The sequence below is a fragment of the Salmo salar genome, unplaced genomic scaffold (genome assembly GCF_965601325.2).
Source record: "Salmo salar unplaced genomic scaffold, fSalSal1 ptg000245l, whole genome shotgun sequence".
In the NCBI taxonomy this organism is placed as follows: Eukaryota; Metazoa; Chordata; class Actinopteri; order Salmoniformes; family Salmonidae; genus Salmo; species Salmo salar.
The window spans coordinates 364,496-382,500 of NW_027675337.1; the positions used below are offsets into that span (position 1 = coordinate 364,496).

Consider the following 18,005-nt stretch of genomic DNA (forward strand, 5'->3'; position numbering starts at 1 on the left):
CTCTCTCTCTCTCTCTCTCTCTCTCTCTCTCTCTCTCTCTCTCTCTCTCCTGTCTCTCTCTCTCTCTCTCTCTCTCTCTCTCTCTCCCTCTCTCTCTCTCTCTCTCTCTCTCTCTCTCTCTCTCTCTCTCTCTCTCTCTCTCTCTCTCTCTCTCTCCCTGTCTCTCCCTCTCTCTCTCTCTCTCTCTCTCCCTCTCTCCTCTCTCTCTCTCTCTCCTCTCTCTCTCTCTCTCTCCTGTCTCTCTCTCTCTCTCTGTCTCTCTCTCTCTCTCTGCTCTCTCTCTCTCTCTCTGTCTCTCTCTCTCTCTCTGCTCTCTCTCTTCTGTCTCTCTCGCTCTCTCTCTCTCTCTCTCTCTCTCTCTCTCTCTCTCTCTCTCTCTCTCTCTCTCTCTCTCTATGTCTCTCTCTCTCTCTCTCTCTCTCTCTCTCTCTCTCTCTCTCTCTACCAGGCAGCCCAGCAAGCTGTTGGTGATGCAGTTAGAGAGGGGGAGGGGTGGAAAACAACCACACACACAGACACTGGTCTGAAGAATGTCATATTACTAAGACGGGCTAGGGGGGAATGGCAGATAGTCAGTAGGATGTCATATTACTGAGAGAGGGGCTGAGGAAGGCAGTAGGAGGATGTTACTGAGACAGGGGCTGGGGGGATGGCAGATAGTCAGTAGGATGTGATGTTACTGAGACAGGGGCTAGGGGGGAATGGCAGATAGTCAGTAGGATGTCATATCTAGCAGGGGTAAACAGAAGCGAGGAGTAGTCTAGAGGGCTGGAATGGCAGATAGTCAGTAGGATGTGATGTTACTGAGACAGGGGCTAGGGGGGAATGCAGAAGTCAGATGATGCAATACTGAGACGGCAGGGGGGAATGGCAGATAGTCAGTAGGATGGATGTTACTGAGACAGGGCTAGGGGGAATGGCAGATAGTAGTAGATGTCATATTACTGAGACAGGGCTAGGGGGGAATGGCAGATAGTCAGTAGGATGGGATGTTACTGAGACAGGGGCTAGGGGGGAATGGCAGATAGTCAGTAGGATGTGATGTTACTGAGACAGGGGCTAGGGGGGAATGGCAGATAGTCAGTATGATGTCATATTACTGAGACAGGGGCTAGGGGGGAATGGCAGATAGTCAGTATGATGTCATATTACTGAGACAGGGGCTAGGGGGGAATGGCAGATAGTCAGTAGGATGTGATGTTACTGAGACAGGGGCTAGGGGGGAATGGCAGATAGTCAGTAGGATGTGATGTTACTGAGACAGGGGCTAGGGGGGAATGGCAGATAGTCAGTAGGATGTGATGTTACTGAGACAGGGGCTAGGGGGGAATGGCAGATAGTCAGTAGGATGTGATGTTACTGAGACAGGGGCTAGGGGGGAATGGCAGATAGTCAGTAGGATGTCATATTACTGAGACAGGGGCTAGGGGGGAATGGCAGATAGTCAGTAGGATGTCATATTACTGAGACAGGGGCTAGGGGGGAATGGCAGATAGTCAGTAGGATGTCATATTACTGAGACAGGGGCTAGGGGGGGGAATGGCAGATAGTCAGTAGGATGTGATGTTACTGAGACAGGGGCTAGGGGGGATGGCAGATAGTCAGTAGGATGTCATATTACTGAGACAGGGGCTAGGGGGGAATGGCAGATAGTCAGTAGGATGTGATGTAACTGTACTGCTGTAACAGACAGGGTCTGGGGGGGAACGGCAGGATGTGATGTAACTGTACTGCTGTAACAGACAGGGTCTAGGGGGGGAACGGCAGGATGTGATGTAACTGTACTGCTGTAACAGACAGGGTCTAGGGGGGAACGGCAGGATGTGATGTAACTGTACTGCTGTAACAGACAGGGTCTAGGGGGGAACGGCAGGATGTGATGTAACTGTACTGCTGTAACAGACAGGGTCTAGGGGGGAACGGCAGGATGTGATGTAACTGTACTGCTGTAACAGACAGGGTCTAGGGGGGAACGGCAGGATGTGATGTAACTGTACTGCTGTAACAGACAGGGTCTAGGGGGGAACGGCAGGATGTGATGTAACTGTACTGCTGTAACAGACAGGGTCTAGGGGGGAACGGCAGGATGTGATGTAACTGTACTGCTGTAACAGACAGGGTCTAGGGGGGAACGGCAGGATGTGATGTAACTGTACTGCTGTAACAGACAGGGTCTAGGGGGGAACGGCAGGATGTGATGTAACTGTACTGCTGTAACAGACAGGGTCTAGGGGGGAACGGCAGGATGTGATGTAACTGTACTGCTGTAACAGACAGGGTCTAGGGGGGAACGGCAGGATGTGATGTAACTGTACTGCTGTAACAGACAGGGTCTAGGGGGGAACGGCAGGATGTGATGTAACTGTACTGCTGTAACAGACAGGGTCTAGGGGGGAACGGCAGGATGTGATGTAACTGTACTGCTGTAACAGACAGGGTCTAGGGGGGAACGGCAGGATGTGATGTAACTGTACTGCTGTAACAGACAGGGTCTAGGGGGGGAACGGCAGGATGTGATGTAACTGTACTGCTGTAACAGACAGGGTCTAGGGGGGAACGGCAGGATGTGATGTAACTGTACTGCTGTAACAGACAGGGTCTAGGGGGGGAACGGCAGGATGTGATGTAACTGTACTGCTGTAACAGACAGGGTCTAGGGGGGAACGGCAGGATGTGATGTAACTGTACTGCTGTAACAGACAGGGTCTAGAGGGGAACGGCAGGATGTGATGTAACTGTACTGCTGTAACAGACAGGGTCTAGGGGGGAACGGCAGGATGTGATGTAACAGCTCATTGAGGATTTGTAGCATCCTGATCAACACAGCAACCATTAGCATGAGGGATTTGACCGCAGGATTAGAGAACAAATCCCCAGTCAGGGACTTACAGTGGGGGGTGGAGTTAGCTACAGCACAGACACAAAGCACAGACACTAACCCACAGCACAGACACACAGCCAGACACTAACCCACAGCACAGACACACAGCCAGACACTAACCCACAGCACAGACACACAGCCAGACACACAGCCAGACACTAACCCACAGCACAGACACACAGCACAGACACACAGCCAGACACTAACCCACAGCACAGACACACAGCACAGACACACAGCCAGACACTAACCCACAGCACAGACACACAGCACAGACACACAGCCAGACACTAACCCACAGCACAGACACACAGCACAGACACACAGCCAGACACTAACCCACAGCACAGACACACAGCACAGACACACAGCCAGACACTAACCCACAGCACAGACACACAGCCAGACACTAACCCACAGCACAGACACACAGCCAGACACTAACCCACAGCACAGACACACAGCCAGACACTAACCCACAGCACAGACACACAGCCAGACACTAACCCACAGCACAGACACACAGCACAGACCCACAGCCAGACACTAACCCACAGCACAGACACACAGCCAGACACTAACCCACAGCACAGACACACAGCCAGACACTAACCCACAGCACAGACACACAGCCAGACACTAACCCACAGCACAGACACACAGCCAGACACTAACCCACAGCACAGACACACAGCCAGACACTAACCCACAGCACAGACACACAGCACAGACACTAACCCACAGCACAGACACACAGCCAGACACTAACCCACAGCACAGACACACAGCCAAACACTAACCCACAGCACAGACCCACAGCACAGACCCACAGCCAGACACTAACCCACAGCACAGACACAAAGCACAGACACACAGCACAGACACACAGCCAGACACTAACCCACAGCACAGACACACAGCACAGACACTAACCCACAGCACAGACACACAGCACAGACACACAGCCAGACACTAACCCACAGCACAGACACACAGTCAGACACTAACCCACAGCACAGACACACAGCACAGACACACAGCCAGACACTAACCCACAGCACAGACACACAGCACAGACACTAACCCACAGCACAGACACACAGCCAGACACTAACCCACAGCACAGACACACAGCCAGACACTAACCCACAGCACAGACACACAGCCAGACACTAACCCACAGCACAGACACACAGCCAGACACTCCACAGCCGCCACAGCACAGACCCACAGCCAGACCCACAGCCAGACCCACAGACCCACAGCCAGACCCACAGACCCACAGCCAGACCCACAGCCAGACCCACAGCAGCTCTCTGGGGTAATACCAGACAGCTGTGGTGTTTGGAGAATGCAGCAGGCTGTCAGGTCTGTATGGGTCTTATTGATAATGATTCTGGATCACTTAGGGAACCAGCCAGCCAACCAGCCAGCCAACCAGGGAACCAACCAGGCAGCCAACCAGCCGGCCAACCAACAAACTAGCCAGGCAGCAAGCCAGCCAACCAACCAACCAACCAGCCAGCCAGACAGCCAGCCAGCCAACCAACCAGCCAGGCAGCCAACCAGCCAACCAACCAGCCAGGCAGCCAACCAGGCAGCCAGCCAGCCAGCCAACCAACCAGCCAGGCAGCCAACCAACTAACCAACCAGCCAACCAACCAGCCAGGCAGCCAACCAGCCAACCAACCAGCCAGGCAGCCAACCAACCAGCCAGGCAGCCAACCAGGCAGCCAGCCAGCCAACCAACTAACCAATCCAGCCAGGCAACCAACCAACCAGCCAGGCAACCAACCAGCCAGCCAACCAGCCAGTCAGCCAGGCAACCAACCAACCAGTCAGCCAGGCAACCAACCAACCAGCCAGCCAGCCAGCCAACCAACCAGCCAGCCAACCAGGCAGGCAGGCAACCAACCAACCAACCAGCCAGCCAACCAACCAGCCAGGCAGGCAGGCAACCAACCAACCAACCAGCCAGCCAACCAACCAGCCAGGCAGGCAGGCAACCAACCAGCCAGCCAGCCAGCCAGGCAACCAAACAACCAACCAGCCAGCCAGCCAGGCAACCAACCAATCAACCAGCCAGCCAGCCAGCCAGCCAGCCAGCCAGCCAGCCAGGCAACCAACCAACCAACCAATCAACCAGCCAGCCAGCCAGCCAGCCAGCCAGCCAGCCAGTCTTAATGTAATATAATAATCTCTGTTTAGTAGGTCTAGGATCAGTCATCATCTGATCTGGTTAAACACTTGTTGGGTGTTTAAGGAACAAACTAGAACACCTATTTCTCCTTCTCATGGTAATAAGATTTCTCTCTAATTCTACTCATTTGCTTAGACCTGCATTTGCATGTTTCTGTTGTTATAGAAACCTGAGAAAAAGGGGGTGTAGTTGGTTTTTCTGACTGTTGAATAGTGAATGATCTGAATGTTGTTTAACTGGTGGTCTCCAGGACTGGGCTGGAGGTCAGTCACTTCTAACTCAAGACATAAAATGGTTCAATCTCACTAAGTAGGTGAAGCGATCAGTCACTCACCTCTCTGCTCTTCCTGTATCTCATCCTCCTCCACTTCCTGAATCAGGATCTTCTTGCTTTTACGTCCCTTCTCCGGTTGACTCTGGTTTAGTCTCTTATCCACCTCGACTAGAAGTTTCTGTTGGGCCAGGTTGTGAGAAGGAAAAGCAGAGAAGAAGACTTGGGAACTAGTTCATTCTATTGTTCCATTAGATTCAATTCAAACACAGATGAAGACAGGTGATACAACAGTAGTACCAGTCCATGCTATTCAGGACTTCCTGGATGTAACGTTCCTTTCAAATGTTGACACGACTGAAGATAAATCAACTCCATATCCTTCATTCCAGTCCTGACGGTGACTACGGTACCGTCTGTTGAATAAACAGGAGTCCTGACGGTCTCTACGGTACCGTCTGTTGAATAAACAGGAGTCCTGACGGTCTCTACGGTACCGTCTGTTGAATAAACAGGAGTCCTGACGGTCACTACGGTACCGTCTGTTGAATAAACAGGAGTCCTGACGGTCACTACGGTACCGTCTGTTGAATAAACAGGAGTCCTGACGGTCACTACGGTACCGTCTGTTGAATAAACAGGAGTCCTGACGGTCTCTACGGTACCGTCTGTTGAATAAACAGGAGACCTGGTCTCTACGGTACCGTCTGTTGAATAAACAGGAGTCCTGACGGTCTCTACGGTACCGTCTGTTGAATAAACAGGAGTCCTGGTCTCTACGGTACCGTCTGTTGAATAAACAGGAGTCCTGACGGTCTCTACGGTACCGTCTGTTGAATAAACAGGAGTCCTGACGGTCTCTACGGTACCGTCTGTTGAATAAACAGGAGTCCTGGTCTCTACGGTACCGTCTGTTGAATAAACAGGAGTCCTGGTCACTACGGTACCGTCTGTTGAATAAACAGGAGTCCTGGTCACTACGGTACCGTCTGTTGAATAAACAGGAGTCCTGACGGTCTCTACCGTACCGTCTGTTGAATAAACAGGAGTCCTGGTCTCTACGGTACCGTCTGTTGAATAAACAGGAGTCCTGACGGTCTCTACGGTACCGTCTGTTGAATAAACAGGAGTCCTGACGGTCTCTACGGTACCGTCTGTTGAATAAACAGGAGTCCTGGTCACTACGGTACCGTCTGTTGAATAAACAGGAGTCCTGGTCTCTACGGTACCGTCTGTTGAATAAACAGGAGTCCTGACGGTCTCTACGGTACCGTCTGTTGAATAAACAGGAGTCCTGACGGTCTCTACGGTACCGTCTGTTGAATAAACAGGAGTCCTGGTCTCTACGGTACCGTCTGTTGAATAAACAGGAGTCCTGGTCTCTACGGTACCGTCTGTTGAATAAACAGGAGTCCTGACGGTGACTACGGTACCGTCTGTTGAATAAACAGGAGTCCTGGTCTCTACGGTACCGTCTGTTGAATAAACAGGAGTCCTGATGGTCACTACGGTACCGTCTGTTGAATAAACAGGAGTCCTGACGGTCGCTACGGTACCGTCTGTTGAATAAACAGGAGTCCTGGTCACTACGGTACCGTCTGTTGAATAAACAGGAGTCCTGACGGTCACTACGGTACCGTCTGTTGAATAAACAGGAGTCCTGGTCACTACGGTACCGTCTGTTGAATAAACAGGAGTCCTGACGGTCGCTACGGTACCGTCTGTTGAATAAACAGGAGTCCTGGTCTCTACGGTACCGTCTGTTGAATAAACAGGAGTCCTGACGGTCTCTACGGTACCGTCTGTTGAATAAACAGGAGTCCTGGTCTCTACGGTACCGTCTGTTGAATAAACAGGAGTCCTGGTCTCTACGGTACCGTCTGTTGAATAAACAGGAGTCCTGACGGTCACTACGGTACCGTCTGTTGAATAAACAGGAGTCCTGGTCACTACGGTACCGTCTGTTGAATAAACAGGAGTCCTGGTCTCTACGGTACCGTCTGTTGAATAAACAGGAGTCCTGACGGTCTCTAAGGTACCGTCTGTTGAATAAACAGGAGTCCTGACGGTCTCTACGGTACCGTCTGTTGAATAAACAGGAGTCCTGACGGTCACTACGGTACCGTCTGTTGAATAAACAAGAGTCCTGGTCACTACGGTACCGTCTGTTGAATAAACAGGAGTCCTGGTCTCTACGGTAGCGTCTGTTGAATAAACAGGAGTCCTGACGGTCTCTACGGTACCGTCTGTTGAATAAACAGGAGTCCTGACGGTCTCTACGGTACCGTCTGTTGAATAAACAGGAGTCCTGACGGTCACTACGGTACCGTCTGTTGAATAAACAGGAGTCCTGGTCTCTACGGTACCGTCTGTTGAATAAACAGGAGTCCTGGTCACTACGGTACCGTCTGTTGAATAAACAGGAGTCCTGACGGTCTCTACGGTACCGTCTGTTGAATAAACAGGAGTCCTGGTCTCTACGGTACCGTCTGTTGAATAAACAGGAGTCCTGGTCTCTACGGTACCGTCTGTTGAATAAACAGGAGTCCTGACGGTCACTACGGTACCGTCTGTTGAATAAACAGGAGTCCTGACGGTCTCTATGGTACCGTCTGTTGAATAAACAGGAGTCCTGGTCTCTACGGTACCGTCTGTTGAATAAACAGGAGTCCTGGTCTCTACGGTACCGTCTGTTGAATAAACAGGAGTCCTGACAGTCTCTACGGTACCGTCTGTTGAATAAACAGGAGTCCTGGTCACTACGGTACCGTCTGTTGAATAAACAGGAGTCCTGACGGTCACTACGGTACCGTCTGTTGAATAAACAGGAGTCCTGACGGTCTCTACGGTACCGTCTGTTGAATAAACAGGAGTCCTGACGGTCGCTACGGTACCGTCTGTTGAATAAACAGGAGTCCTGACGGTCTCTACGGTACCGTCTGTTGAATAAACAGGAGTCCTGGTCTCTACGGTACCGTCTGTTGAATAAACAGGAGTCCTAATGGTCACTACGGTACCGTCTGTTGAATAAACAGGAGTCCTGACGGTCTCTACGGTACCGTCTGTTGAATAAACAGGAGTCCTGGTCTCTACGGTACCGTCTGTTGAATAAACAGGAGTCCTGGTCACTACGGTACCGTCTGTTGAATAAACAGGAGTCCTGGTCTCTACGGTACCGTCTGTTGAATAAACAGGAGTCCTGGTCTCTACGGTACCGTCTGTTGAATAAACAGGAGTCCTGACGGTCACTACGGTACCGTCTGTTGAATAAACAGGAGTCCTGACGGTCTCTACGGTACCGTCTGTTGAATAAACAGGAGTCCTGACGGTCACTACGGTACCGTCTGTTGAATAAACAGGAGTCCTGACGGTCTCTACGGTACCGTCTGTTGAATAAACAGGAGTCCTGGTCACTACGGTACCGTCTGTTGAATAAACAGGAGTCCTGACGGTCTCTACGGTACCGTCTGTTGAATAAACAGGAGTCCTGACGGTCACTACGGTACCGTCTGTTGAATAAACAGGAGTCCTGGTCACTACGGTACCGTCTGTTGAATAAACAGGAGTCCTGGTCACTACGGTACCGTCTGTTGAATAAACAGGAGTCCTGACGGTCTCTACGGTACCGTCTGTTGAATAAACAGGAGTCCTGGCGGTCTCTACGGTACCGTCTGTTGAATAAACAGGAGTCCTGACGGTCTCTACGGTACCGTCTGTTGAATAAACAGGAGTCCTGACGGTCACTACGGTACCGTCTGTTGAATAAACAGGAGTCCTGACGGTCTCTACGGTACCGTCTGTTGAATAAACAGGAGTCCTGACGGTCTCTACGGTACCGTCTGTTGAATAAACAGGAGTCCTGACAGTCTCTACGGTACCGTCTGTTGAATAAACAGGAGTCCTGACGGTCACTACGGTACCGTCTGTTGAATAAACAGGAGTCCTGACGGTCTCTACGGTACCGTCTGTTGAATAAACAGGAGTCCTGACGGTCTCTACGGTACCGTCTGTTGAATAAACAGGAGTCCTGACGGTCACTACGGTACCGTCTGTTGAATAAACAGGAGTCCTGACGGTCTCTACGGTACCGTCTGTTGAATAAACAGGAGTCCTGGTCACTACGGTACCGTCTGTTGAATAAACAGGAGTCCTGGTCTCTACGGTACCGTCTGTTGAATAAACAGGAGTCCTGACGGTCTCTACGGTACCGTCTGTTGAATAAACAGGAGTCCTGACGGTCTCTACGGTACCGTCTGTTGAATAAACAGGAGTCCTGGTCTCTACGGTACCGTCTGTTGAATAAACAGGAGTCCTGGTCCTACGGTACCGTCTGTTGAATAAACAGGAGTCCTGACGGTCTCTACGGTACCGTCTGTTGAATAAACAGGAGTCCTGGTCTCTACGGTACCGTCTGTTGAATAAACAGGAGTCCTGACGGTCTCTACGGTACCGTCTGTTGAATAAACAGGAGTCCTGAGGTCACTACGGTACCGTCTGTTGAATAAACAGGAGTCCTGGCGGTCTCTACGGTACCGTCTGTTGAATAAACAGGAGTCCTGGTCACTACGGTACCGTCTGTTGAATAAACAGGAGTCCTGACGGTCTCTACGGTACCGTCTGTTGAATAAACAGGAGTCCTGGCGGTCTCTACGGTACCGTCTGTTGAATAAACAGGAGTCCTGCGGTCTCTACGGTACCGTCTGTTGAATAAACAGGAGTCCTGGTCACTACGGTACCGTCTGTTGAATAAACAGGAGTCCTGACGGTCTCTACGGTACCGTCTGTTGAATAAACAGGAGTCCTGGTCTCTACGGTACCGTCTGTTGAATAAACAGGAGTCCTGGTCACTACGGTACCGTCTGTTGAATAAACAGGAGTCCTGGTCACTACGGTACCGTCTGTTGAATAAACAGGAGTCCTGACGGTCACTACGGTACCGTCTGTTGAATAAACAGGAGTCCTGACGGTCTCTACGGTACCGTCTGTTGAATAAACAGGAGTCCTGGTCTCTACGGTACCGTCTGTTGAATAAACAGGAGTCCTGACGGTCACTACGGTACCGTCTGTTGAATAAACAGGAGTCCTGACGGTCACTACGGTACCGTCTGTTGAATAAACAGGAGTCCTGGTCTCTACGGTACCGTCTGTTGAATAAACAGGAGTCCTGACGGTCTCTACGGTACCGTCTGTTGAATAAACAGGAGTCCTGACGGTCACTACGGTACCGTCTGTTGAATAAACAGGAGTCCTGACGGTCACTACGGTACCGTCTGTTGAATAAACAGGAGTCCTGGTCACTACGGTACCGTCTGTTGAATAAACAGGAGTCCTGACGGTCTCTACGGTACCGTCTGTTGAATAAACAGGAGTCCTGACGGTCTCTACGGTACCGTCTGTTGAATAAACAGGAGTCCTGGTCTCTACGGTACCGTCTGTTGAATAAACAGGAGTCCTGACGGTCTCTACGGTACCGTCTGTTGAATAAACAGGAGTCCTGGTCTCTACGGTACCGTCTGTTGAATAAACAGGAGTCCTGGTCACTACGGTACCGTCTGTTGAATAAACAGGAGTCCTGACGGTCTCTACGGTACCGTCTGTTGAATAAACAGGAGTCCTGGTCTCTACGGTACCGTCTGTTGAATAAACAGGAGTCCTGGTCACTACGGTACCGTCTGTTGAATAAACAGGAGTCCTGGTCACTACGGTACCGTCTGTTGAATAAACAGGAGTCCTGAGGTCTCTACGGTACCGTCTGTTGAATAAACAGGAGTCCTGACGGTCTCTACGGTACCGTCTGTTGAATAAACAGGAGTCCTGGTCTCTACGGTACCGTCTGTTGAATAAACAGGAGTCCTGACGGTCTCTACGGTACCGTCTGTTGAATAAACAGGAGTCCTGACGGTCACTACGGTACCGTCTGTTGAATAAACAGGAGTCCTGGTCACTACGGTACCGTCTGTTGAATAAACAGGAGTCCTGGTCTCTACGGTACCGTCTGTTGAATAAACAGGAGTCCTGACGGTCTCTACGGTACCGTCTGTTGAATAAACAGGAGTCCTGACGGTCTCTACGGTACCGTCTGTTGAATAAACAGGAGTCCTGACGGTCACTACGGTACCGTCTGTTGAATAAACAGGAGTCCTGGTCACTACGGTACCGTCTGTTGAATAAACAGGAGTCCTGACGGTCTCTACGGTACCGTCTGTTGAATAAACAGGAGTCCTGGTCTCTACGGTACCGTCTGTTGAATAAACAGGAGTCCTGACGGTCTCTACGGTACCGTCTGTTGAATAAACAGGAGTCCTGACGGTCACTACGGTACCGTCTGTTGAATAAACAGGAGTCCTGGTCTCTACGGTACCGTCTGTTGAATAAACAGGAGTCCTGGTCACTACGGTACCGTCTGTTGAATAAACAGGAGTCCTGACGGTCTCTACGGTACCGTCTGTTGAATAAACAGGAGTCCTGGTCTCTACGGTACCGTCTGTTGAATAAACAGGAGTCCTGACGGTCTCTACGGTACCGTCTGTTGAATAAACAGGAGTCCTGGTCTCTACGGTACCGTCTGTTGAATAAACAGGAGTCCTGACGGTCTCTACGGTACCGTCTGTTGAATAAACAGGAGTCCTGACGTCTCTACGGTACCGTCTGTTGAATAAACAGGAGTCCTGGTCTCTACGGTACCGTCTGTTGAATAAACAGGAGTCCTGACGGTCACTACGGTACCGTCTGTTGAATAAACAGGAGTCCTGGTCTCTACGGTACCGTCTGTTGAATAAACAGGAGTCCTGGTCACTACGGTACCGTCTGTTGAATAAACAGGAGTCCTGACGGTCGCTACGGTACCGTCTGTTGAATAAACAGGAGTCCTGGTCTCTACGGTACCGTCTGTTGAATAAACAGGAGTCCTGGTCACTACGGTACCGTCTGTTGAATAAACAGGAGTCCTGGTCTCTACGGTACCGTCTGTTGAATAAACAGGAGTCCTGACGGTCTCTACGGTACCGTCTGTTGAATAAACAGGAGTCCTGGTCACTACGGTACCGTCTGTTGAATAAACAGGAGTCCTGGGTCACTACGGTACCGTCTGTTGAATAAACAGGAGTCCTGGTCTCTACGGTACCGTCTGTTGAATAAACAGGAGTCCTGGTCTCTACGGTACCGTCTGTTGAATAAACAGGAGTCCTGACGGTCACTACGGTACCGTCTGTTGAATAAACAGGAGTCCTGACGGTCTCTACGGTACCGTCTGTTGAATAAACAGGAGTCCTGACGGTCACTACGGTACCGTCTGTTGAATAAACAGGAGTCCTGACGGTCTCTACGGTACCGTCTGTTGAATAAACAGGAGTCCTGGTCTCTACGGTACCGTCTGTTGAATAAACAGGAGTCCTGGTCACTACGGTACCGTCTGTTGAATAAACAGGAGTCCTGGTCACTACGGTACCGTCTGTTGAATAAACAGGAGTCCTGACGGTCTCTACGGTACCGTCTGTTGAATAAACAGGAGTCCTGACGGTCACTACGGTACCGTCTGTTGAATAAACAGGAGTCCTGACGGTCTCTACGGTACCGTCTGTTGAATAAACAGGAGTCCTGGTCTCTACGGTACCGTCTGTTGAATAAACAGGAGTCCTGACGGTCTCTACGGTACCGTCTGTTGAATAAACAGGAGTCCTGACGGTCTCTACGGTACCGTCTGTTGAATAAACAGGAGTCCTGGTCTCTACGGTACCGTCTGTTGAATAAACAGGAGTCCTGGTCACTACGGTACCGTCTGTTGAATAAACAGGAGTCCTGACGGTCACTACGGTACCGTCTGTTGAATAAACAGGAGTCCTGGTCACTACGGTACCGTCTGTTGAATAAACAGGAGTCCTGACGGTCACTACGGTACCGTCTGTTGAATAAACAGGAGTCCTGGTCTCTACGGTACCGTCTGTTGAATAAACAGGAGTCCTGACGGTCACTACGGTACCGTCTGTTGAATAAACAGGAGTCCTGACGGTCACTACGGTACCGTCTGTTGAATAAACAGGAGTCCTGGTCTCTACGGTACCGTCTGTTGAATAAACAGGAGTCCTGACGGTCGCTACGGTACCGTCTGTTGAATAAACAGGAGTCCTGGTCTCTACGGTACCGTCTGTTGAATAAACAGGAGTCCTGACGGTCTCTACGGTACCGTCTGTTGAATAAACAGGAGTCCTGGTCACTACGGTACCGTCTGTTGAATAAACAGGAGTCCTGACGGTCACTACGGTACCGTCTGTTGAATAAACAGGAGTCCTGACGGTCACTACGGTACCGTCTGTTGAATAAACAGGAGTCCTGACGGTCACTACGGTACCGTCTGTTGAATAAACAGGAGTCCTGGTCTCTACGGTACCGTCTGTTGAATAAACAGGAGTCCTGACGGTCTCTACGGTACCGTCTGTTGAATAAACAGGAGTCCTGGTCTCTACGGTACCGTCTGTTGAATAAACAGGAGTCCTGACGGTCTCTACGGTACCGTCTGTTGAATAAACAGGAGTCCTGACGGTCTCTACGGTACCGTCTGTTGAATAAACAGGAGTCCTGACGGTCTCTACGGTACCGTCTGTTGAATAAACAGGAGTCCTGGTCTCTACGGTACCGTCTGTTGAATAAACAGGAGTCCTGACGGTCTCTACGGTACCGTCTGTTGAATAAACAGGAGTCCTGCGGTCACTACGGTACCGTCTGTTGAATAAACAGGAGTCCTGGTCACTACGGTACCGTCTGTTGAATAAACAGGAGTCCTGACGGTCTCTACGGTACCGTCTGTTGAATAAACAGGAGTCCTGGTCTCTACGGTACCGTCTGTTGAATAAACAGGAGTCCTGACGGTCTCTACGGTACCGTCTGTTGAATAAACAGGAGTCCTGACGGTCTCTACGGTACCGTCTGTTGAATAAACAGGAGTCCTGGTCTCTACGGTACCGTCTGTTGAATAAACAGGAGTCCTGGTCACTACGGTACCGTCTGTTGAATAAACAGGAGTCCTGACGGTCTCTACGGTACCGTCTGTTGAATAAACAGGAGTCCTGGTCTCTACGGTACCGTCTGTTGAATAAACAGGAGTCCTGACGGTCACTACGGTACCGTCTGTTGAATAAACAGGAGTCCTGGTCACTACGGTACCGTCTGTTGAATAAACAGGAGTCCTGACGGTCTCTACGGTACCGTCTGTTGAATAAACAGGAGTCCTGGTCACTACGGTACCGTCTGTTGAATAAACAGGAGTCCTGACGGTCTCTACGGTACCGTCTGTTGAATAAACAGGAGTCCTGACGGTCACTACGGTACCGTCTGTTGAATAAACAGGAGTCCTGGTCTCTACGGTACCGTCTGTTGAATAAACAGGAGTCCTGGTCACTACGGTACCGTCTGTTGAATAAACAGGAGTCCTGACGGTCTCTACGGTACCGTCTGTTGAATAAACAGGAGTCCTGGTCTCTACGGTACCGTCTGTTGAATAAACAGGAGTCCTGGTCACTACGGTACCGTCTGTTGAATAAACAGGAGTCCTGGTCTCTACGGTACCGTCTGTTGAATAAACAGGAGTCCTGACGGTCACTACGGTACCGTCTGTTGAATAAACAGGAGTCCTGGTCACTACGGTACCGTCTGTTGAATAAACAGGAGTCCTGACGGTCACTACGGTACCGTCTGTTGAATAAACAGGAGTCCTGGTCTCTACGGTACCGTCTGTTGAATAAACAGGAGTCCTGGTCTCTACGGTACCGTCTGTTGAATAAACAGGAGTCCTGACGGTCACTACGGTACCGTCTGTTGAATAAACAGGAGTCCTGACGGTCTCTACGGTACCGTCTGTTGAATAAACAGGAGTCCTGACGGTCACTACGGTACCGTCTGTTGAATAAACAGGAGTCCTGACGGTCTCTACGGTACCGTCTGTTGAATAAACAGGAGTCCTGGTCTCTACGGTACCGTCTGTTGAATAAACAGGAGTCCTGGTCACTACGGTACCGTCTGTTGAATAAACAGGAGTCCTGGTCACTACGGTACCGTCTGTTGAATAAACAGGAGTCCTGACGGTCTCTACGGTACCGTCTGTTGAATAAACAGGAGTCCTGACGGTCACTACGGTACCGTCTGTTGAATAAACAGGAGTCCTGACGGTCTCTACGGTACCGTCTGTTGAATAAACAGGAGTCCTGGTCACTACGGTACCGTCTGTTGAATAAACAGGAGTCCTGACGGTCACTACGGTACCGTCTGTTGAATAAACAGGAGTCCTGGTCACTACGGTACCGTCTGTTGAATAAACAGGAGTCCTGACGGTCTCTACGGTACCGTCTGTTGAATAAACAGGAGTCCTGACGGTCGCTACGGTACCGTCTGTTGAATAAACAGGAGTCCTGACGGTCACTACGGTACCGTCTGTTGAATAAACAGGAGTCCTGACGGTCACTACGGTACCGTCTGTTGAATAAACAGGAGTCCTGGTCACTACGGTACCGTCTGTTGAATAAACAGGAGTCCTGACGGTCTCTACGGTACCGTCTGTTGAATAAACAGGAGTCCTGGTCTCTACGGTACCGTCTGTTGAATAAACAGGAGTCCTGACGGTCTCTACGGTACCGTCTGTTGAATAAACAGGAGTCCTGGTCACTACGGTACCGTCTGTTGAATAAACAGGAGTCCTGACGGTCACTACGGTACCGTCTGTTGAATAAACAGGAGTCCTGACGGTCACTACGGTACCGTCTGTTGAATAAACAGGAGTCCTGACGGTCACTACGGTACCGTCTGTTGAATAAACAGGAGTCCTGGTCTCTACGGTACCGTCTGTTGAATAAACAGGAGTCCTGACGGTCTCTACGGTACCGTCTGTTGAATAAACAGGAGTCCTGGTCTCTACGGTACCGTCTGTTGAATAAACAGGAGTCCTGACGGTCTCTACGGTACCGTCTGTTGAATAAACAGGAGTCCTGACGGTCACTACGGTACCGTCTGTTGAATAAACAGGAGTCCTGACGGTCTCTACGGTACCGTCTGTTGAATAAACAGGAGTCCTGGTCGCTACGGTACCGTCTGTTGAATAAACAGGAGTCCTGACGGTCTCTACGGTACCGTCTGTTGAATAAACAGGAGTCCTGACGGTCACTACGGTACCGTCTGTTGAATAAACAGGAGTCCTGGTCACTACGGTACCGTCTGTTGAATAAACAGGAGTCCTGACGGTCTCTACGGTACCGTCTGTTGAATAAACAGGAGTCCTGGTCTCTACGGTACCGTCTGTTGAATAAACAGGAGTCCTGGTCACTACGGTACCGTCTGTTGAATAAACAGGAGTCCTGACGGTCTCTACGGTACCGTCTGTTGAATAAACAGGAGTCCTGGTCACTACGGTACCGTCTGTTGAATAAACAGGAGTCCTGACGGTCTCTACGGTACCGTCTGTTGAATAAACAGGAGTCCTGACGGTCACTACGGTACCGTCTGTTGAATAAACAGGAGTCCTGACGGTCACTACGGTACCGTCTGTTGAATAAACAGGAGTCCTGGTCTCTACGGTACCGTCTGTTGAATAAACAGGAGTCCTGACGGTCTCTACGGTACCGTCTGTTGAATAAACAGGAGTCCTGGTCTCTACGGTACCGTCTGTTGAATAAACAGGAGTCCTGGTCTCTACGGTACCGTCTGTTGAATAAACAGGAGTCCTGACGGTCACTACGGTACCGTCTGTTGAATAAACAGGAGTCCTGACGGTCTCTACGGTACCGTCTGTTGAATAAACAGGAGTCCTGGGTCACTACGGTACCGTCTGTTGAATAAACAGGAGTCCTGACGGTCTCTACGGTACCGTCTGTTGAATAAACAGGAGTCCTGGTCTCTACGGTACCGTCTGTTGAATAAACAGGAGTCCTGGTCACTACGGTACCGTCTGTTGAATAAACAGGAGTCCTGGTCACTACGGTACCGTCTGTTGAATAAACAGGAGTCCTGACGGTCTCTACGGTACCGTCTGTTGAATAAACAGGAGTCCTGCGGTCACTACGGTACCGTCTGTTGAATAAACAGGAGTCCTGACGGTCTCTACGGTACCGTCTGTTGAATAAACAGGAGTCCTGGTCACTACGGTACCGTCTGTTGAATAAACAGGAGTCCTGACGGTCGCTACGGTACCGTCTGTTGAATAAACAGGAGTCCTGACGGTCTCTACGGTACCGTCTGTTGAATAAACAGGAGTCCTGGTCTCTACGGTACCGTCTGTTGAATAAACAGGAGTCCTGGTCACTACGGTACCGTCTGTTGAATAAACAGGAGTCCTGACGGTCACTACGGTACCGTCTGTTGAATAAACAGGAGTCCTGGTCACTACGGTACCGTCTGTTGAATAAACAGGAGTCCTGACGGTCACTACGGTACCGTCTGTTGAATAAACAGGAGTCCTGACGGTCTCTACGGTACCGTCTGTTGAATAAACAGGAGTCCTGACGGTCACTACGGTACCGTCTGTTGAATAAACAGGAGTCCTGACGGTCACTACGGTACCGTCTGTTGAATAAACAGGAGTCCTGGTCACTACGGTACCGTCTGTTGAATAAACAGGAGTCCTGACGGTCTCTACGGTACCGTCTGTTGAATAAACAGGAGTCCTGACGGTC

At 50.5% G+C, this 18,005-nt stretch overlaps 1 protein-coding gene across 2 annotated transcripts in view; it reads right to left on the bottom strand.

Moving 5' to 3' along the window:
• spag1b (sperm associated antigen 1b) overlaps window positions 1-18,005 on the bottom strand; it is a 79,631-nt gene that overhangs the window by 44,299 nt on the left and 17,327 nt on the right. For both annotated transcript variants that reach the window (XR_014383266.1, XM_082971285.1), the window contains exon 10: window positions 5,416-5,533. Coding sequence is in view for 1 of the 2 variants with exons in the window: in XM_082971285.1 (XP_082827411.1) it covers window positions 5,416-5,533 (118 nt within the window). In the remaining variant the exon portion in view is untranslated. The remainder of the gene's footprint in view (window positions 1-5,415; window positions 5,534-18,005) is intronic.